This window comes from Hippocampus zosterae, chromosome 1 (genome assembly GCF_025434085.1).
Source record: "Hippocampus zosterae strain Florida chromosome 1, ASM2543408v3, whole genome shotgun sequence".
Taxonomy (NCBI): Eukaryota; Metazoa; Chordata; class Actinopteri; order Syngnathiformes; family Syngnathidae; genus Hippocampus; species Hippocampus zosterae.
Window position 1 is genome coordinate 37421507 of NC_067451.1, and position 16284 is coordinate 37437790.

The 16284-nt window shown below is 41.8% G+C and overlaps 1 protein-coding gene across 1 annotated transcript in view; it reads right to left on the reverse strand.

Annotated features, from left to right (window-relative positions):
- LOC127596640 (UV-stimulated scaffold protein A-like) overlaps positions 1-16284 on the reverse strand; it is a 96745-nt gene that overhangs the window by 13171 nt on the left and 67290 nt on the right. Inside the window, exons 10-13 of the mRNA XM_052059389.1 lie at positions 11488-11692; positions 6488-6616; positions 6211-6394; positions 1045-1153 (exon numbers count right to left, since the gene is read on the reverse strand). Of these exons, the coding sequence (XP_051915349.1) occupies positions 1045-1153; positions 6211-6394; positions 6488-6616; positions 11488-11692 (627 nt within the window). The remainder of the gene's footprint in view (positions 1-1044; positions 1154-6210; positions 6395-6487; positions 6617-11487; positions 11693-16284) is intronic.

The window sequence follows — 16284 nt, forward strand, 5'->3', positions numbered from 1 at the left end:
CTGTAGTATTTCTCCTCGTAATTACGCAAATGCACATCAAGATCTCTCTTTGTCTGGCCTCTTATTATGTGTTTAAACGTAATTTCGTTGTGCAAATGCATTTATCATGCTCATAAAAATATGGAGATTATTTTAACTTGAAGAAATGTTGCGTTTTTTTCTCTGCGGGGGTTCAGCGGCCTCAACCGGAGGCGCTCCACGGTGGCAGGGACGCAGAAGCAAACCCCCGCCTACTCATTGGCCAGCGGTTTATAGTACGGTGTGGCGCATACAATTACAAAATTGATTTTTCTTCATAAGTCTGAGCATGCGACTCTTAATCAGGTGCGGTCTGTAGCCCGGAATTTACGGTAATTTGGGACATTAAGACCAAAATTGATAACAAGTTGGTGGTTCCCTGGTTATTTTACGAATTCATTCATTCCCCGAACTCATTATCCTCACTGGGGTCACGGGTATGCTGGAGCCTATCCCAGTCGTCTTCGGGCAGTAGGTGGGGGACACCCTGAACCAACTAATCGTAGGGTACACAGAGACGAACAGTCATGCGCGCTCATGCTCGCAGCAAAGGACAATTTTGAGTCTTCCATTAAACCATCCCATTAATGTTTTTCGAATGTGGGCGAAAACCGGAGTGCACAGAGAAAACCCACCCAGGCCAGTGAGAGCATGCAAACTCCACACAGCAAGGCCGGAGGCTGGAGGCCGGAATCGAGCCCTCCACCTTTGCAATGTGAAGTCGATGCGGTAACAGTCGCCTGTGTATGAAACATTGCCAGAGATAGGGCGCTTTTTTGCAGCATGATACATATTTTCAATATTTGCACCTTGGGAGGCAGGCCATTCGAATAGCTACATAGAAGATGAATTCAAATAAAAAATGAATAGGAAATACCACCAACTATGTCACTGTCACACATTTCTGCTTCACGTAACTAAATTACACTGAAGACCCCCTTTATGGCGTCTAAGTGATGTAAATAATCATGCTGTCATTTTCTAAATTTAGAAAAATATTCTTTGTGCAACATTCAATCAACTTACCATGTTTCTTCTTTGTCTTCGTCCTATGCTGCTCTTCTCTCTGATGGTCCTCCTGGCTGCAGGGCCGACCCTCCTGATCTCGTGGAACAATACAGCCATGGAAAGGGCACTGAAAGACACAGAGTGTATTGGGTGACAAATCAGTAGATTAGATGAGCATTGAAAAACCTACTCATATAGTTGTGACCCCGGCGACTTTACTCCTCTTGAAATGAACCATTTCATGTAACCTGTAACCTCCATCCATCCATCCACCTTCTACCGCTTATCCGGGGCCAGGTCGCGGGGGCAACAGCTTTAGCAGGGAAGCCCAGACTTCCCTCTCCCTAGCTATTTCTTCCAGTTCTCCCCGGGGATCCCAAGGAAGACCCAGGCCAGCTGGGTGACATAGTCTCTCCAGAGTGTCCTGGGTCTTCCTTGGGGTCTCCTCCCGGTGGGACATGCCCGGAACACCTCACCAGGGAGGCGTTCAGGAGGCATCTGAATCAGATGCCCAAGCCACCTCATCTGGCTCCTCTCGATGTGGAGGAGAAGCGGCTCGACTCTGAGCCCCTCCCGGATGACCGAGCTTCTCACCTTATCTCTAAGGGAGAGCCCAGACACCCTGCGGAGAAAACTCATTTCGGCCGCTTGTATCTCGTTCTTTCGGTCACAACCCATAGCTCGTGACCATAGATGAGGGTTGGAACGTAGATCGACCGGTAAATTGAGAGCTTCGCACTTCGGCTCAGCTCCTTCTTCACCACGACAGACCGATACAACATCCGCATCACAGCAGACGCTGCACCGATCCGCCTGTCGATCTCTCGCTCCCTTCTGCCCTCACTCGTGAACAAGACCCCAAGATTGCAGAGGCGTGTCCACCAGGACAGCCCCACAAAAACCAGACCCTTGAGGAACTCCGGGCGGATCTCAGCCACCCCTGGGGCCTTGCCACCGAGGAGCTTTTTAACCACATTGGTGACTTCAACCACGGAGATAGAAGAGGCCACCTCAGGGTCCTCAGACTCTGCTTCCTCCAAGGAAGACGTGTTGGTGGAGTTGAGGAGGACTTCGAAGTACTCTGCCCACCGGTTCACAACGTCCCGAGTCAAAGTCATCAGTGCCCCATTCCGACTGTACACAGTGTTAGTGGTGCACTGCTTCCCCCTCCTGAGACGTCAGATGGTGGACCCAAATTTCCTCGAAGCCGTCCAGAAGTCGGCTTCCATGGCCTCACCGAACTCTTCCCACGCTCGTTCCGCTTGGCCAGTCGATACGTGTCAGCTGCCTCTGGGGTCCCACAGGCCATAATGGCTCGATAGGACTCCTTCAGCTTGATGCCGTCAAGCCACCAGCGAGTGCGATGGTTGCCGCCACGACAGGCACCAACCACCTTACGGCCACAACCTGTAACCTGATACCATGATAACTGCTGTCCCTGAAAGGGTTCATATCAAAAAAACATTTTAGAATGACTAAAACATCATAATCTTCAGGGAGGTAAAAATGCATTCATTAGTTTTTTTTTCCAATCCCTCACTTGACAGCAACTGCTATAGCACAGTAAAGAAACTCATGTGGAGTTACACACACGCATGAGTTAGAGAATGTTAAATGGGTGGTGTGATGCAGGAGGACCATGCAATGACAATGTCGCTTGGAGAAACATAATTCGAGTCGCTTTGTGATTGGACCTCTGTTGTAATCCTAGCCTGTCTGTGATGAATACCAGGAATAAACTTGAATCAGTCACTCCATCTTCAGAACACACCCTTACGTACACACAGTTAAGTGAGAAGTGAGTTTAAAATGATAAATTCTAAACATTAAATATAATGATAAATCAGAACTAAGTTGATAAATTGAGAAAGGTATTGAAATATCCATTATGAATACAAGAGAAAATTGACACAAGAGTGCCAGGGTGAGGATGTATATAATCCCGATACAAACCAAAAGTTGTAAAAATATCACGGTTAAGGGTAAAGTATGAGCCTTAATGGAGACTTCTTCGTACTTGTTCTTTTCTGATTGATATAAAAATGATTTAGTAGATATAAACACATAACGGGGTAGGACTAGATAAGTTTTTTACTTCATCCTACTCCCTTGAACATAACTGTGTTGAATGAAGACTGATTTCTTTTTTACTTTATCTACCATAAATGACATTTTCTGTCAAATTATTACTGTATATGTTTTATGTTCAATAAACAAACAAACAAACTGTCAACCAGTCACCACCTTGTGATGAGTTGGATTAGATGGTGGGGAAGGATGTCAAACATAGGATGTCAGACATAAAACTTGGAAGGCTCCCAGATTGTTCAAAAAAGAGGTTAGAGTCACCAAAGAACACACTTGCTGGCCTCTAGATGTGCAATATTTTGTTGACTTATGAAAACAACACCATTCTTTTTGGGTCCTGCATCATTTGTTAGCATTGATTTCAAATACATAATACACTGTGGAGACAGTGAAGCATGGGGTAGGATGCAAAATATATATATTTTTTCCATACTATTTACCACACAGGAGCATTCATGGATCCGTTTGAATACAGCAGAATACTTGAGGAGGTCATTGTGCCTTATGCGGTTGAGATAACCTCTTGAAGTGGGTGTTTCAACAAGATAATGGCCCCCAAACACACGAAAAAGCAAGATAGGTCATCTTATATCACTTGAACAACTGTACTTGAGATAAAAACTTGCTTGGAAAGAAAAACAGTTTCAAAGCTTGTTAAGTGTCAGGAAAATGAAAGCAAATCCCAAAAGGAACAAAAGAACAGATCTTGTTCTAGATCAGTGGTTCATAGCCTCGGTTCGATCAAATCCGATCGGTTCGGTTAATCAGTCTCAGGGGTTCGACAGAGCCTCTGCCATGGCGGTTAAGATACACCCGGAACAATATATTATATAAATAACAATTAGTTATGACACGCCCCCTTGGCCATCAGTGGCTGGTTCATTTTGTGCACAATTAAAAAACTCATACTTTATACTAAGTCTGTTTAGTTTTTTCTGTTTTCAATAAATGCATTTTTAATGTCTTGAATTTGTAAAAAACAAAAAAAGGAAAAAAGAAAAAGAAAAAAAACCCTTATTTTTCACTCATGAAGGGCTTAGTGAATGTGCATATGAACTGGTTGGTTTCGGTACCTCTAAAAAGGTTAAGAACCACTGTTCTAGATAATTCTGCTGTAATTTGCTTTTTCTATAAGCATTGGGTATTTATTTTATTTACACTTTTATTTGCACTACAAAGCAGACTTTTAAACACGCAACAGCTAAATTTAGCTATAGAAAAGTAGACATTCAGGAGCTCACTCAGAAGAGTTCAATCAATACCAACCAATATTCTACATAGACAATCTCTGTCTTGATACTGCATATCATGTGATGTTGAAATCGATCTCCACGTGTCACACGGCTGTTCCGATTAATGTAGTGGTGCACATAAACAGCAGATCAGAAAAGATCACCTCGGATTTAATCATTGTTTTCATTCACTTTGTTCTTGAGTTTTCATTCTAACTGGAGTAGATGAATCTATGTAAAGTTTACATTGTAAACCATGCCTGATATGAAGATTCAGTATGAGTGCGACCTCGGACAGTTTCATTGGTCCACGGTAACATGTTCGGAAATTTCATACGTCAAATGTGACGAGACTATTGGGTAATGTATTGGCTCTTTAGTAAAAAACACATGAATTAACGGTGTCATCATTACAGTACATTATATTGGAAATCTGATTTTATTATAAAGCCATATCACCCAGGCCAAAATTTGTCCTGAAATGTTCTCTCCCTAACCTCCATGCTAACGTTGTACCTCTCCGACCAAAGTACACGATGTGTGGTATGAATGCTATCAATGATAATGATTTAGATGCATAATTCTGTTCTGGCTCCATTCCTGTTTATCCTCTGCACCTCGGACTTCAGACACACCACTCCAAACTGCTACTTTCAGAAGTTCTCTGATGACTCTGCAATTGTAGGCCTCATTACAGAGTGAGACGATCGGGAGTACAAGGGACTGATGAAGGACTTTGTGGACTGGTGCCAGCAGAATCACCTCCAGATCAAACCTTGGAAAACTAAGGAGTTGGTTGTGGATTTCTTCAGGAAAGAGTCCTCACCTGCACTGATGAACATCCAGGGGATGGACATAGAGAGGGTGACCTCCTACAATGACCTAGGTCAGGGGTGCCCAAACATTTTGGATCGAAGATCTACTTTTTGATCAACTAACCTCACGGGATCTACCCTTACCGGCGCGCGCACGCACACACGCACACACAAATTAAAGATTTACCTGCTTTATTTTATTTTTTAAATATATTTTTTAGTGAAAATGAGACTGATTAGTGTGCAGTGTATATTAACAAATATATTACTAACATGTACAAAGACACACAAACGGTTGTTTTTTTTTTTTCTTCTCGACACTCCTCGGATCTACTTGGGACCTGTCTTAGATCTACCAGTAGATCAGGATCTACCTAATGGGCACCCCTGACTTAGATGTTTTTCTAAACAATAAACTGGACTAGTCTACTCACACGGACACCGTGATTAGGAAAGTACAGAGCCGGGAAACTGAGGTCTTTTGGAGTTCAGGAGGTCACTCCTTCAGACTTTCTATAACTTGGTGGTGGCTTCGGCCATCCATTATGGCATTGTTTGCTGGTCACGTAGCATCTCGGCCCGGGAGCGACTGGTCAGAGGGCCAGTTCTGTCCTGGGCTGCTCCCTAGACACTCTGGAGGAGGTGGGCAACAGGAGGATGCGAGCTAAGCTAAAAGCTATGATGGACAGTCCCTCCCACACCCTCCAGCCAGCCCTGACAGCACTAGGTAGCTCCTTCAGCCAGAGACTGTTACACCCGTGCTGCAAGAAGGAGAGATACTGCCGCTCATTCCTACCAACTGCTGTCAGGCTGCTGAATAAAAAATAAAATGATGGGATGTGACAAACAATTATAAATGGCACAGCCACCTTATCTATATATTTATATTGCACTTAATTGAACGGTGTACATTGAAACTGTAACATTTGCTTAGTGAATGCAAACACTTTGTTTTTCTTCTTTCTACCCACAATCTTGCTGCTGTAGACTGTAATTTTCCCCAGTGTGGGACAAATATAGGATATCTTAATTGAATAAAGTTCTGTTACCTTCAATCGGTCTTGTCTCTTACACATCTTCCCATTGCCTAATGGTGCATTACAATAGTGGCTGACAGGAGTGAATTGCCCAGGGAAAGAGATGTATCTGCATCTGCTCTCAGCCTTAAGCTCTTTGTTTTCCACCTCTTCTTCCACATCGACTGGAACCCAGAATTGATGCTGAGAGGCTGATCTGAGAATGAAACACACAAGAAGATTTGTATGTAGATAGAAAAGTTACCGTTTGGATGTATCCGGCCTGTTTTACATATTCCAGGTATAGTACTTGGTGATCTTGCCGGAGTTAGGCTGCTCCTGGCCCCAGTAATACAAATCTAAACCAAATGGAACGACTGGAGCCTGAGAAGTTGTTTGGTCTTTGTTGGACTGAGTTGAACTGGGTTCAGATGTGCTACTGCAAGAAAAAAAAGAAAATGTGAGTAACTTTTTCAAAAATTTCAATACTATTGCAATTAAGTGTTTATTTCCACAATACAACAAAGCACCCAATAAATCAGGTGTGCATGCAGGAAAAATATATCAAAGTGAGAGGTCTGCTAAAAGGTGTTGAACTCTTGAGCACTGTGAGGGTTGAGTCCCAATTAGACGAGCGGCTCGGTAGCAAATAACTCCAATTTAAACCTTCTGCTGTACATTCATCTTAAAACCAAGCTCGGGAGACACGCAAGTGGCTATGAAGATGAGCTTTTTTTATCGTGGAGTTTTTGAATAGTTTCAAACAATATCAACATGCCTTGTTTCAAACAATATCAACATGCCTTACTGTTGTGTATCAAATTGGAGTGGGGAGGCATTAATTATTTTTTTCTTTCTTCCAAGTGGAAGCAAGCCATTTCAAAAACACTGGAGGAGCCTTTGGCTGCAAACTGTTGTCACGCATAGACGAAAAGGACATTATCAGGACTGCCTGCGTTCTTACTACTGGTTACGACGCAACTCTCTTCTCATTCATTCCCGCAATTTCATTGCATTAAACTGTGTGGACGCTGAGTGTCTGCAGCGCGGACGCTGGGCATCTCGAGAGTAGTCCCAATGAAACGAAACGAGTCATTGTATAAATGATGGTTTTGTCCCGCACATCGGACGCTCAGCATCTCTGGGAGTCTATGGACACTGGGCATTTATCGGCTGATCCGGATACTCAGCTTTTCTGCATGATGATTGGATGATCTGTCTGAGGCTGAATCTCTTTTTGATTCACAGCGAAATGTGCCAATCACCAATCTTTTGGTGTAGGCATCAATTCTCATTCTGTTCTGAGTTGAACTGGAGACTCCTTCTAATCATCTTAGCGACACTCTCTTTGTTAAAAACGACTAGCGACAGATTAATCTTTTATTTCTGGTGTGTTTTATTGTAGTTGCTTGTGTTCGCAGACTGATTTATATCACCCCAGTTAAGACCCTAGAAAAGACGCCTTGGGGAATGGAGAGTATAATTCACATGTAAATAAACGGACACATTTTATGATGAACAATGAAACTCCTCTAGAACGAAACCTACATGGGCGAAAATACCCCCTTATGTGAAAAAACTGCATTCACACCATTCCCATTCTCCTGCCCTCCGTACGACAAAAGAAAACCCTGTTGCGTTATACGAAATCATTTTCTCTGCTCCAGCCTCGTGAAGATATTCACTACAACGAAGTCTAATCCAACAGCAACCTCTACTGGTTCATTCGGAAACTGCAACAGCAACCACCACACTGGTTTACATAGTGAACGATGTTTATTTCGGTCACAGCTGTAAGTTTTCTGGACTCAACGTACTCATAGCTGCTCTGCCATTGGCTTACCGAGCATCATCCTGGCCTCCGATTGGTCAAGAGGGACCTCACTGTCTATGTGTGTAGATACTGAAGTCAAGTCAAGTCAACAGTATTTATAGAGCACTTTCGAACAGCCATCGCTGCATACAAAGTGCTGTACATGGAGCGATTTAAAATATACAATAAACAGTAAGACGAATCGGTAATAAAGGCGGTGGAAAGCACCAAGCAGTAAAATCAAGGACAAATCATGCCGAGTCGAACGCCAAAGAATACAAGTGAGTTTTGAGGAGGGCTTTAAAGATGGGCAGCGAGGAGGCTTGCCGAATGTTCAGTGGGAGGTCATTCCAGAGAGAGGGACCAGCAACAGAAAAGGCTCGATCCCCTCTAAGCCTCAGTTTAGCGCTTGGTACCTCTAACAAAGACTGGTCCACAGACCTGAGGCGCCGGGCAGGTGTGTAGGGGCGGATGAGCTCAGAGAGGTAAGGTGGCGCGAGATTATTCAGAGATTTGAAAACAAAGAGGAGGTTCTTGAAAATAACTCTAAAATGAATGGGGAGCCAGTGAAGGGATGCCAGAGTGGGAGTTATATGCTCCCTCTTACGAGTACCAGTCAAGAGGCGAGCAGCGGCATTGTGGACCAGCTCAAGGCGCTTAATGGAGGACTGGCTGACTCCAAAGTACAAGGCATTGCAGTAATCCAGCCGGGATGTGACAAAGGCATGAATTACTGTCTCAAAGTGGTTATGTGAGAGGAGGTTTTATTTTGGCCAGCTGTCTAAGGTGAAAGAAGCTTGATTTAACAACGGCACAAATTTGCCGATCAAGTTTGAAATCACTGTCCAGGTTAAGGCCCAAGTTTGAGACCGTTGATTTCAGATAAGGAGACAGGGGGCCCAAGTCTACAGGATGGAATGTACAAGGGCCACTGGGACCAAACAATATCACCTCTGTCTTCTTTTCGCTGAATTTCAAGAAATTTTGTGCCATCCAGGTTTTGATTTCTTCCAGACAGGATAGGAGTGGCCTTAATGAGAAGGCGTCTTTCTTGCTCAGTGGGACATAGATCTGGCAGTCATCTGCATAGCAGTGGAAGGGAATACCATGTTTCCTTAAGATGGAACCCAATGGGAGCAGATACAGCGAGAACAGCAAAGACCCCAGAATTGAGCCCTGTGGAACACCACATGACAGGGGAGCAGTGCGTGACTCAGAGCAGCCAAGGCTGACACAAAAGGTCCTGTCAGCTAGATAGGACCTAAACCACTCAAGAGCACTGCCGCCAATGCCCACCAAGTGCTGCAAACGAGTCAGCAGAATACTGTGATCCACTGTATCAAATGCTGCAGTTAAGTCCAATAAAACCAGACACACGTGGGCTCCAGAGTCATTTGCCAGGAGGATGTCATTAGAAACGCGTAACAGGGCTGACTCCGTGCAAATAAACGAACGTTTCCTCGAATGCTTTACTTGTCATCATGCTAAAAACAGCCACGAGACGCTTTGTAGTCCTCGATGGCCATAGTTAGCTCTCAAAGGCTAAAAAGGTTACGCTAACTGGAGCGCTAATCAGAGAGAAGCCTCCAGTTAGCGTAAGGTTTTTAGCCTTCGAGAGCTAACTATGCCCATCGAGGACTACGATGCGTCCCGTGGCTGGCTTAAAAGTTCATTGCATGCCAGGAAGTATGTGTTATTGTTAGATTCAGACGAGGATGGACGTTGTATTGCTAAAAAGGCTACAAAATGGACCTTTTGATGTCAAGCAGTTAAGACAAGAAGAGCTCTGATGCTGGAAGAGAGGGTAAACGTGATGAAAATGAAAGACGGAGCAAGCAAAATAAAATACAATACAATACATGCTGGTTTATATAGCGCTTTCACAACAGCGGCAGCTGTAACAAAGCGCTTAACAAAACAGTTAACAAAGTAAAATAATAAACACAACAAATAACATAAAACACGGACAGTCGTGCAGTCCTAACCACTTCTCCGTCACACGCTTTGTTGTTTGAAGCAGTTTGAGATGAAAGAGGAGAGAATCAAAGTGTCCTTTAACCAGTGGATCAGAGACGTCATGCTCAAAATGTGCACACGTCGGCGACAAGCTAAGTTTCAAAGTCAACAACAAGCTGTAGCATCCTTTGACAAAAAAAGAGATTGGTTCACTTCTCCTGTCCCATGGAAATCCATTTCAATTCCAAGCGGCGACTAGACATTATACAAGAAATTGCTGAAAGTGAAAGTGAATGCTGATCGTAAATTTCACAATTTCTTTCCCTTTTTTTCTTTCTACACTGACAATATGAAGTGTCAAATAAGTGTGTGCTCGTACTTATGCACTATTGGAATAAAAATAGAGTACACATATGTTTGTCTGTGGGGGTATGTGTGTGTGTGCTTACATCTGAGATCAAATTTGCTACAGTGAAAAACCCCCTGTTGTGAAAAATGTCTTGGTGCAAAAATGATTTCGTTGTAGAGGAGTTTCAATGTATCCCGAAATTGAGCTTCCCCTCCTTGACAGACCAGTATCCGCCACTGTTCTCCGCCAACAATCCAAAGGACACCCTGATTATGTCATCTTCCCCAGGGTGGGAGGCAGGAGGAGCCGAAAATCAACTGACCAATTTATAATATACCTTTGACGTAGATGTAATTGCCCAAAACCTACAAAAAGCCTTTCTGAGCAATATGCTAAAGTTAGGAAGTCTGTCATCTTCAATTTCCTTACACATTTGGACCCATTTTTGGTCTTTTAGAGAGGTCTCATTTTCATTTTGATGGCCTTAACATTTGTGAAAACATGAAACCTGTCGTTTGTCCAAATAATCACTATGCTATGAGAATTTTTTTTGTGGTTAAAAAAAAAAACAAATGCCTTAGTGTGCACTCTAAAAATATTTAGTGAGACAGTCCCTGTTGAACTTTTTTCCAAGATCTATTAAAGGTTGGAGGGACATGCAACAGCCCAAGAGCAGAAAAAAAGTCTCTGGAGCTCTACTCGAAACTCAAAAGGAAGTTGGAGATTCATTTTCTTTATAATTTTATCTACCCTTTGGCTGTTTATAAAGTACATCCTTCATCAAAATAACTTTTAATCTGATTTACTTTATTTTCTAAAAATTTCAATTCCAATGTGTGACCTGAAGACACGTACCTGGTAATACAAGGGGTGTCCAAAGTCTGTCCTCAAGGCCCGCTATCCTGGCTGTTTTCCAGATCTCACAGGAGCAACACACCTGATTCAAATAATCAGGATCATGCTCATGCTGCTTCAGAGCTGGCTGATGGGCTGATCATCTGAATCACGTGTGTTGCAGCCAGGAGAGCTAGAAAAAAGGCAGGACAGTGGCCCTCCGGGTCTGCCTGCGTTATACATACAGTGCCACTTAGTAATGACTAGAAATGTCATTAGCCACAATTTAATAAGCCTGTTGAAAGAATCGAACAGAAATGTTGACATATATATATATATATATTTTTTTTTTTTTCACCTGGATGATGCAGTCATGGTACGTTTTTTTTGGAAGATGTGGAATGTTGCAGCAGCACAAGTTGGGTCCTTTTCCTCATCTTTGAGTCTTGTCAATCTCCTGTAGTAGGCGGAGGGAGCTTGTGGTCGAGTGGAAGATGTTCCAGTAACAATGCTTTTAAGGACATGCTGTGATGGTGCTGGAGTGGATGAAGTCGGACCCAAACCTAAAATAAAAATAATAATCATAATAATACATTTTATTTATTATAGCACTTTTCTAGATACTCAAAGTCACTTTACAGAGGTACAATCAAAGTGACAAAGCAGCAAAAGCATACAACTATTAAAAAAAACACTCAGAAAAGAACATTTAAGAAAAAATACAAATGATCAGAAAACATGAAATCAATTTTGAACGGATGGGTTTAGAGGTTTTTTTTTTTTCCAAAGGTGCCGAGGGCAAGGAATGCTTGGGGAAATGAGTTCCAGACTGTGGCGGCAGCTATGGAGCAAAAACAGGCAACAAATATGGTGACGTTTCAATTAATATCTGTTTTACATCGGAATTTATTATATAACAGACTTCCACGGCTGAAATGTATATCACAATATGGGTATTTCATATTATTTGGATTTTTTTTCCCAACTATTGAAAATAAGGACCTGGAGAAAAAAAGATTAGAGAAAAAAAGACTATCATCCTAAATCTTTAACAATAGGTCAATTCAACGATGAAAAAGTCAACTGGTTGATATAAAGATGAAATAAATGTCTTTGTGAACAAAATATGCTAAAACAATTCAACTGTGTGTACACTGTTGTGTTGGAAGACCAGGCTGGGAAGAGGAAAGTCTGGGCTTCTCTGCTGAAGCTGCTGCCTCCGCAACCCGACCCCAAATAAGTGGTAGCAAATTGATGGATGGACGGATAAAATAGGTCTATCATTTTCTGAGATCGATTGATGAGAAAAGTGCATATTTTTACTTTGAACCTAAAGGTGTTTTTGAAATCAAATTACAGTCTCAACCAGTTGCGCAAGAAGCAAACTATCAACTCAAACATTTCCCTGCTCTTTTTCGACTTTGATAAGCAGTCGTGCTGACTTGAGCCCTCATCTACATGGTCACCAATGTGATCCTTGGGAAAATGACTTATTTGGAGACAAGCCTTTTTCTGCTCCCAGTCTTGACTGTAGTGAACGGTCACACTCATGTATGGCTCACATGTTTGACCATGTCGCTGGTCAACGGGTCATGTTATCGAACTGTTCAGCAAGGCTTCGCCTGACTTCAGCGTATATTTGCGGTAGTCTTTCTCAGGCAGAGTAGGTGTGACTAAGAAGGTCATATCACCTCTAGATCTATGAAAGTGGAGAGGCATACATTATGTATGTAACAGGCCAAGACCTAAAAATAAGTCTTTGGGAGCCAAACCTAACACGAAGTCTGTCATTTTTTCTCTATTTTGTAATTCGGTGCCATTTTTGGCCTTTTATCTAGGATGGATTTTAAGAAACCAATCCTAGAGAATTCAAACAATTGTCTTCAAGCTCAGCGTGTTTCACCTAAATGTGTTGAAGATGAAAAGTTATTGAAAGCTTTTGATTTTGAATGCTGTTGCCATGGCGAGGCTCTGTTTGCAAAGAAAAATCATGCTGTTTTTGAGGGTGTGAGGGAGAATACTCATGAAACTTCACACGCACACACATAAGGCTAGGATTACGAGGGCCATTTAAATCTACTTGCAGCTCTGGTTGTTTTTATTTTTGGCAATTCTACATGTTTTGATGCAATAAAATATTTTTTAATGCTTTTTTTCTTCATTCAATTACACATTACAACATTTTCTGCGGTTTTTCTTTGTGGGCAGGGGGGGGTGATAGTGATTAATGACAATTCAATTCCAATTGGAAGATTTGAAATATGAGTGTTTTCAGTTACGACTGTGGTCATAGAAATAATTATATCTCAAGGCCACACTGTATTTAAGTATGGAATTTAATATTTTGCAAATGACTGTGTTAATGCCCTCATTTTAAGTAAAGTATTTTAATCAGCTCAAGCTTCTGCAAGGTGTCTGTGTTGTTAACAAACCAAATGATTGACAAATAATTAACCTTAAGCTATAACCATCCATCATTGCGGAGTGGTGAATGTAACGGGACGAGTTCAACCCCAACTAAGGATCGAATGACAGCACACATGATAAACTAATAGAAAAAACAATATTGTACCACTTTGTTTCAAGCAAACCATGCAAGCAATGATAGGTGTGTAAACAGCCTCAGGGTGTAAAGCGGACACACTTCCACTGGATCTGGGATGGTCATAGGTAAACTGCATTGTAACTGTGAACGGGGCATTGAGTGGTAATTTACCTCAGTTCCACCTGCACGAATGTCACATCTGTCAAACGGAACTCTCATCTGATTGTCAATACTGACAACTAGAAAAAAACCTGTCAAGTTTCTTGCTCTTTCTAATCATATTAATTTACAATGCGTGTAACACATTTTCTGTAAACATATATTTTTTTTGCCTCTTGAACGCCTGTAAATATTTTTATGAATTCAGGTTACTGAATCGGTCGCAAATGGAATGATGTTTTTGATTACAAAGTAATTACAGAACATTTTTTTAAATAAAAATGCAACCAGTCATACCCTTTGTTGTTTTTCTGTATAAAATGCAACCATTCATGCTTAGGGGCATGTGATTGTCTGTTGTTGTCCTAAATCCACCGTTTATATCACTCTCATTCCGTCTGAAATGTGAAAAAAAGGCTCAATTTGCTGTTAATAGACATTTTTTTCTGATGTTGTCAAGATACATATAAATCAATGGCAGAAAAAGTGTGTGTGTGTGTGTGTTTGTGTGCGTGCGTGTGTTTGTGTGTGTGTGTGCACATGCATGCGTGTTCACAGAACAACAAAGTGAGGAAATGAAAATCAGGAGAAAAAAAACAGAAGAACACTGAAAGAGGTATTGATTTTCTAGGGTAAAGCAGGGCCTGTAATTAACATGTTAATTTGAAAAAGAAGGAGAGTAAGTCCTGACGAGCAGGGATAAAAGAACTGATTATCAATCCAACAGAATAAGAAAGAAGAAAGGCTGTGGGGGTGGCATATGGACAATAAAAGCAAGAGGATGTATCCATCTTTTTCCTTAACTAGTTAACAGTCAGAATGCATTTTCCAAATATAGTCTGTATGCGAGTGTGTGTCTTTCCGTTTGTGCATGTGTCTGTTTGTGTGTCTTTGTCTGTTTCTCTCTCACTCTCTATGTATTGATGGTCACATATGTACTACGTTCCAATAAAATGTAACAGGGCGAATAAATATATAAGTAACTTTCGGATTCAAACATGAACCGATCGATGGCTCACCTCAGCTTTATTTATAGAGCACAATAAAAACAACCACAGCTGCATATGTTAGTGCCAGACATGAAATAAAATCATGGATTTAAAGACAAAAACAGTTAACTTTTTGTTAACTTAACCCATTTAATCCCACATTTGTGAAGGACAACAATGATTTAATTTAAAGGGCTCTAAAATATTTTATTACTGATTACTTAAAAGGGCGACCAATGACACCTGATTTTGACTTTTAAATGTCTGGGAAATCTTTGGGCTTAAATGGGCTAAACGTAGATTTGACTGTAATCAGCATAGCAGTGAAAGGAAATACTTTCTTACGATAGAACCCAGAGGCAACAAATACAATGAAAACATCTGGGGCACCAAAATTGAACCCTGTGGAACACCACATGAAAGCATGGTGGGCAGAGTGGGACTCAGCTAAACCAAAGCCAACACAAAAAGTCCTGCCCCTCAACTAGGATCCAAAACATTCTACCAAAAATCCCCACCTGGGACTGCAAACGAGCCAACAGAATACTGTGGTCCACCTTATCAAAGGCTGCAGTCAGGTCTAACAAAACAAGACACAGATGGTCAGCAGTGTCATTAGCCAGGAGAATGTCATTAATAACTCAAAACAGGACGCTGTGCTCTGCACCATCTAAAAATCTGACTGGAAAACATCCATGACATTATGAATGAATGAATGAATGAATATTTTATTTATAAGCGCCTTTCAAGACACCCAAGGACACTTTACAATAACAAAAAACACAAAACAATACGATACGGGTTGAGCAGCGGCAGCCAAAACGCGCCAGCGTTCACTCAACCCGAAAGTCAGAAAGAAACCACAAGGGAGGGAGAGGGGGAGAAAAAAACCCCCCCGCTTGAATTACCCTGATTTTGAGGATAATTTGAGTGAGGCAAAAAACTCCTGCACAAGCATATGACAGTTACAACAGGTCACAAGACATAAACAATGAAGACGGTGAAATAAGGGAATGTATGAGGGAGGGGGTGATGGTGGGGGACTAGCTTCCGTGCATATTTTCATCAGGGGAAGGTCGAGAGAGCAGATGTTGTTTTTGGTAGCAGGCTGCTCAAGAATTTAAGACAGCCTTGAGTCCGTGGCTTATGTCTCTTTAGTGGCGTCGATCAGCCAAATCCGTGATTTCAGTCAATATTTGAGCATGGATTCCAGTTTCTCCAAGTTGTTGTCCATCCTGCAGTGACGCCCCAAAACCGCAACAGTTTGTGGTTGAGCACAGTCTGATTATGTTCATCATATGCCAGATAGGGAAGATTTTTTTTCTTTCTGTGTCAGGTAGGGCGTTTTAGGATAATAACAATAATAATACATTTTATTTATAAGTGCCTTTCAAGACACCCAAGGACACTTTACAGCAGTGGTCCCCAGACTTTTTCCTGTGAGGGCCACATAACTTTTTGC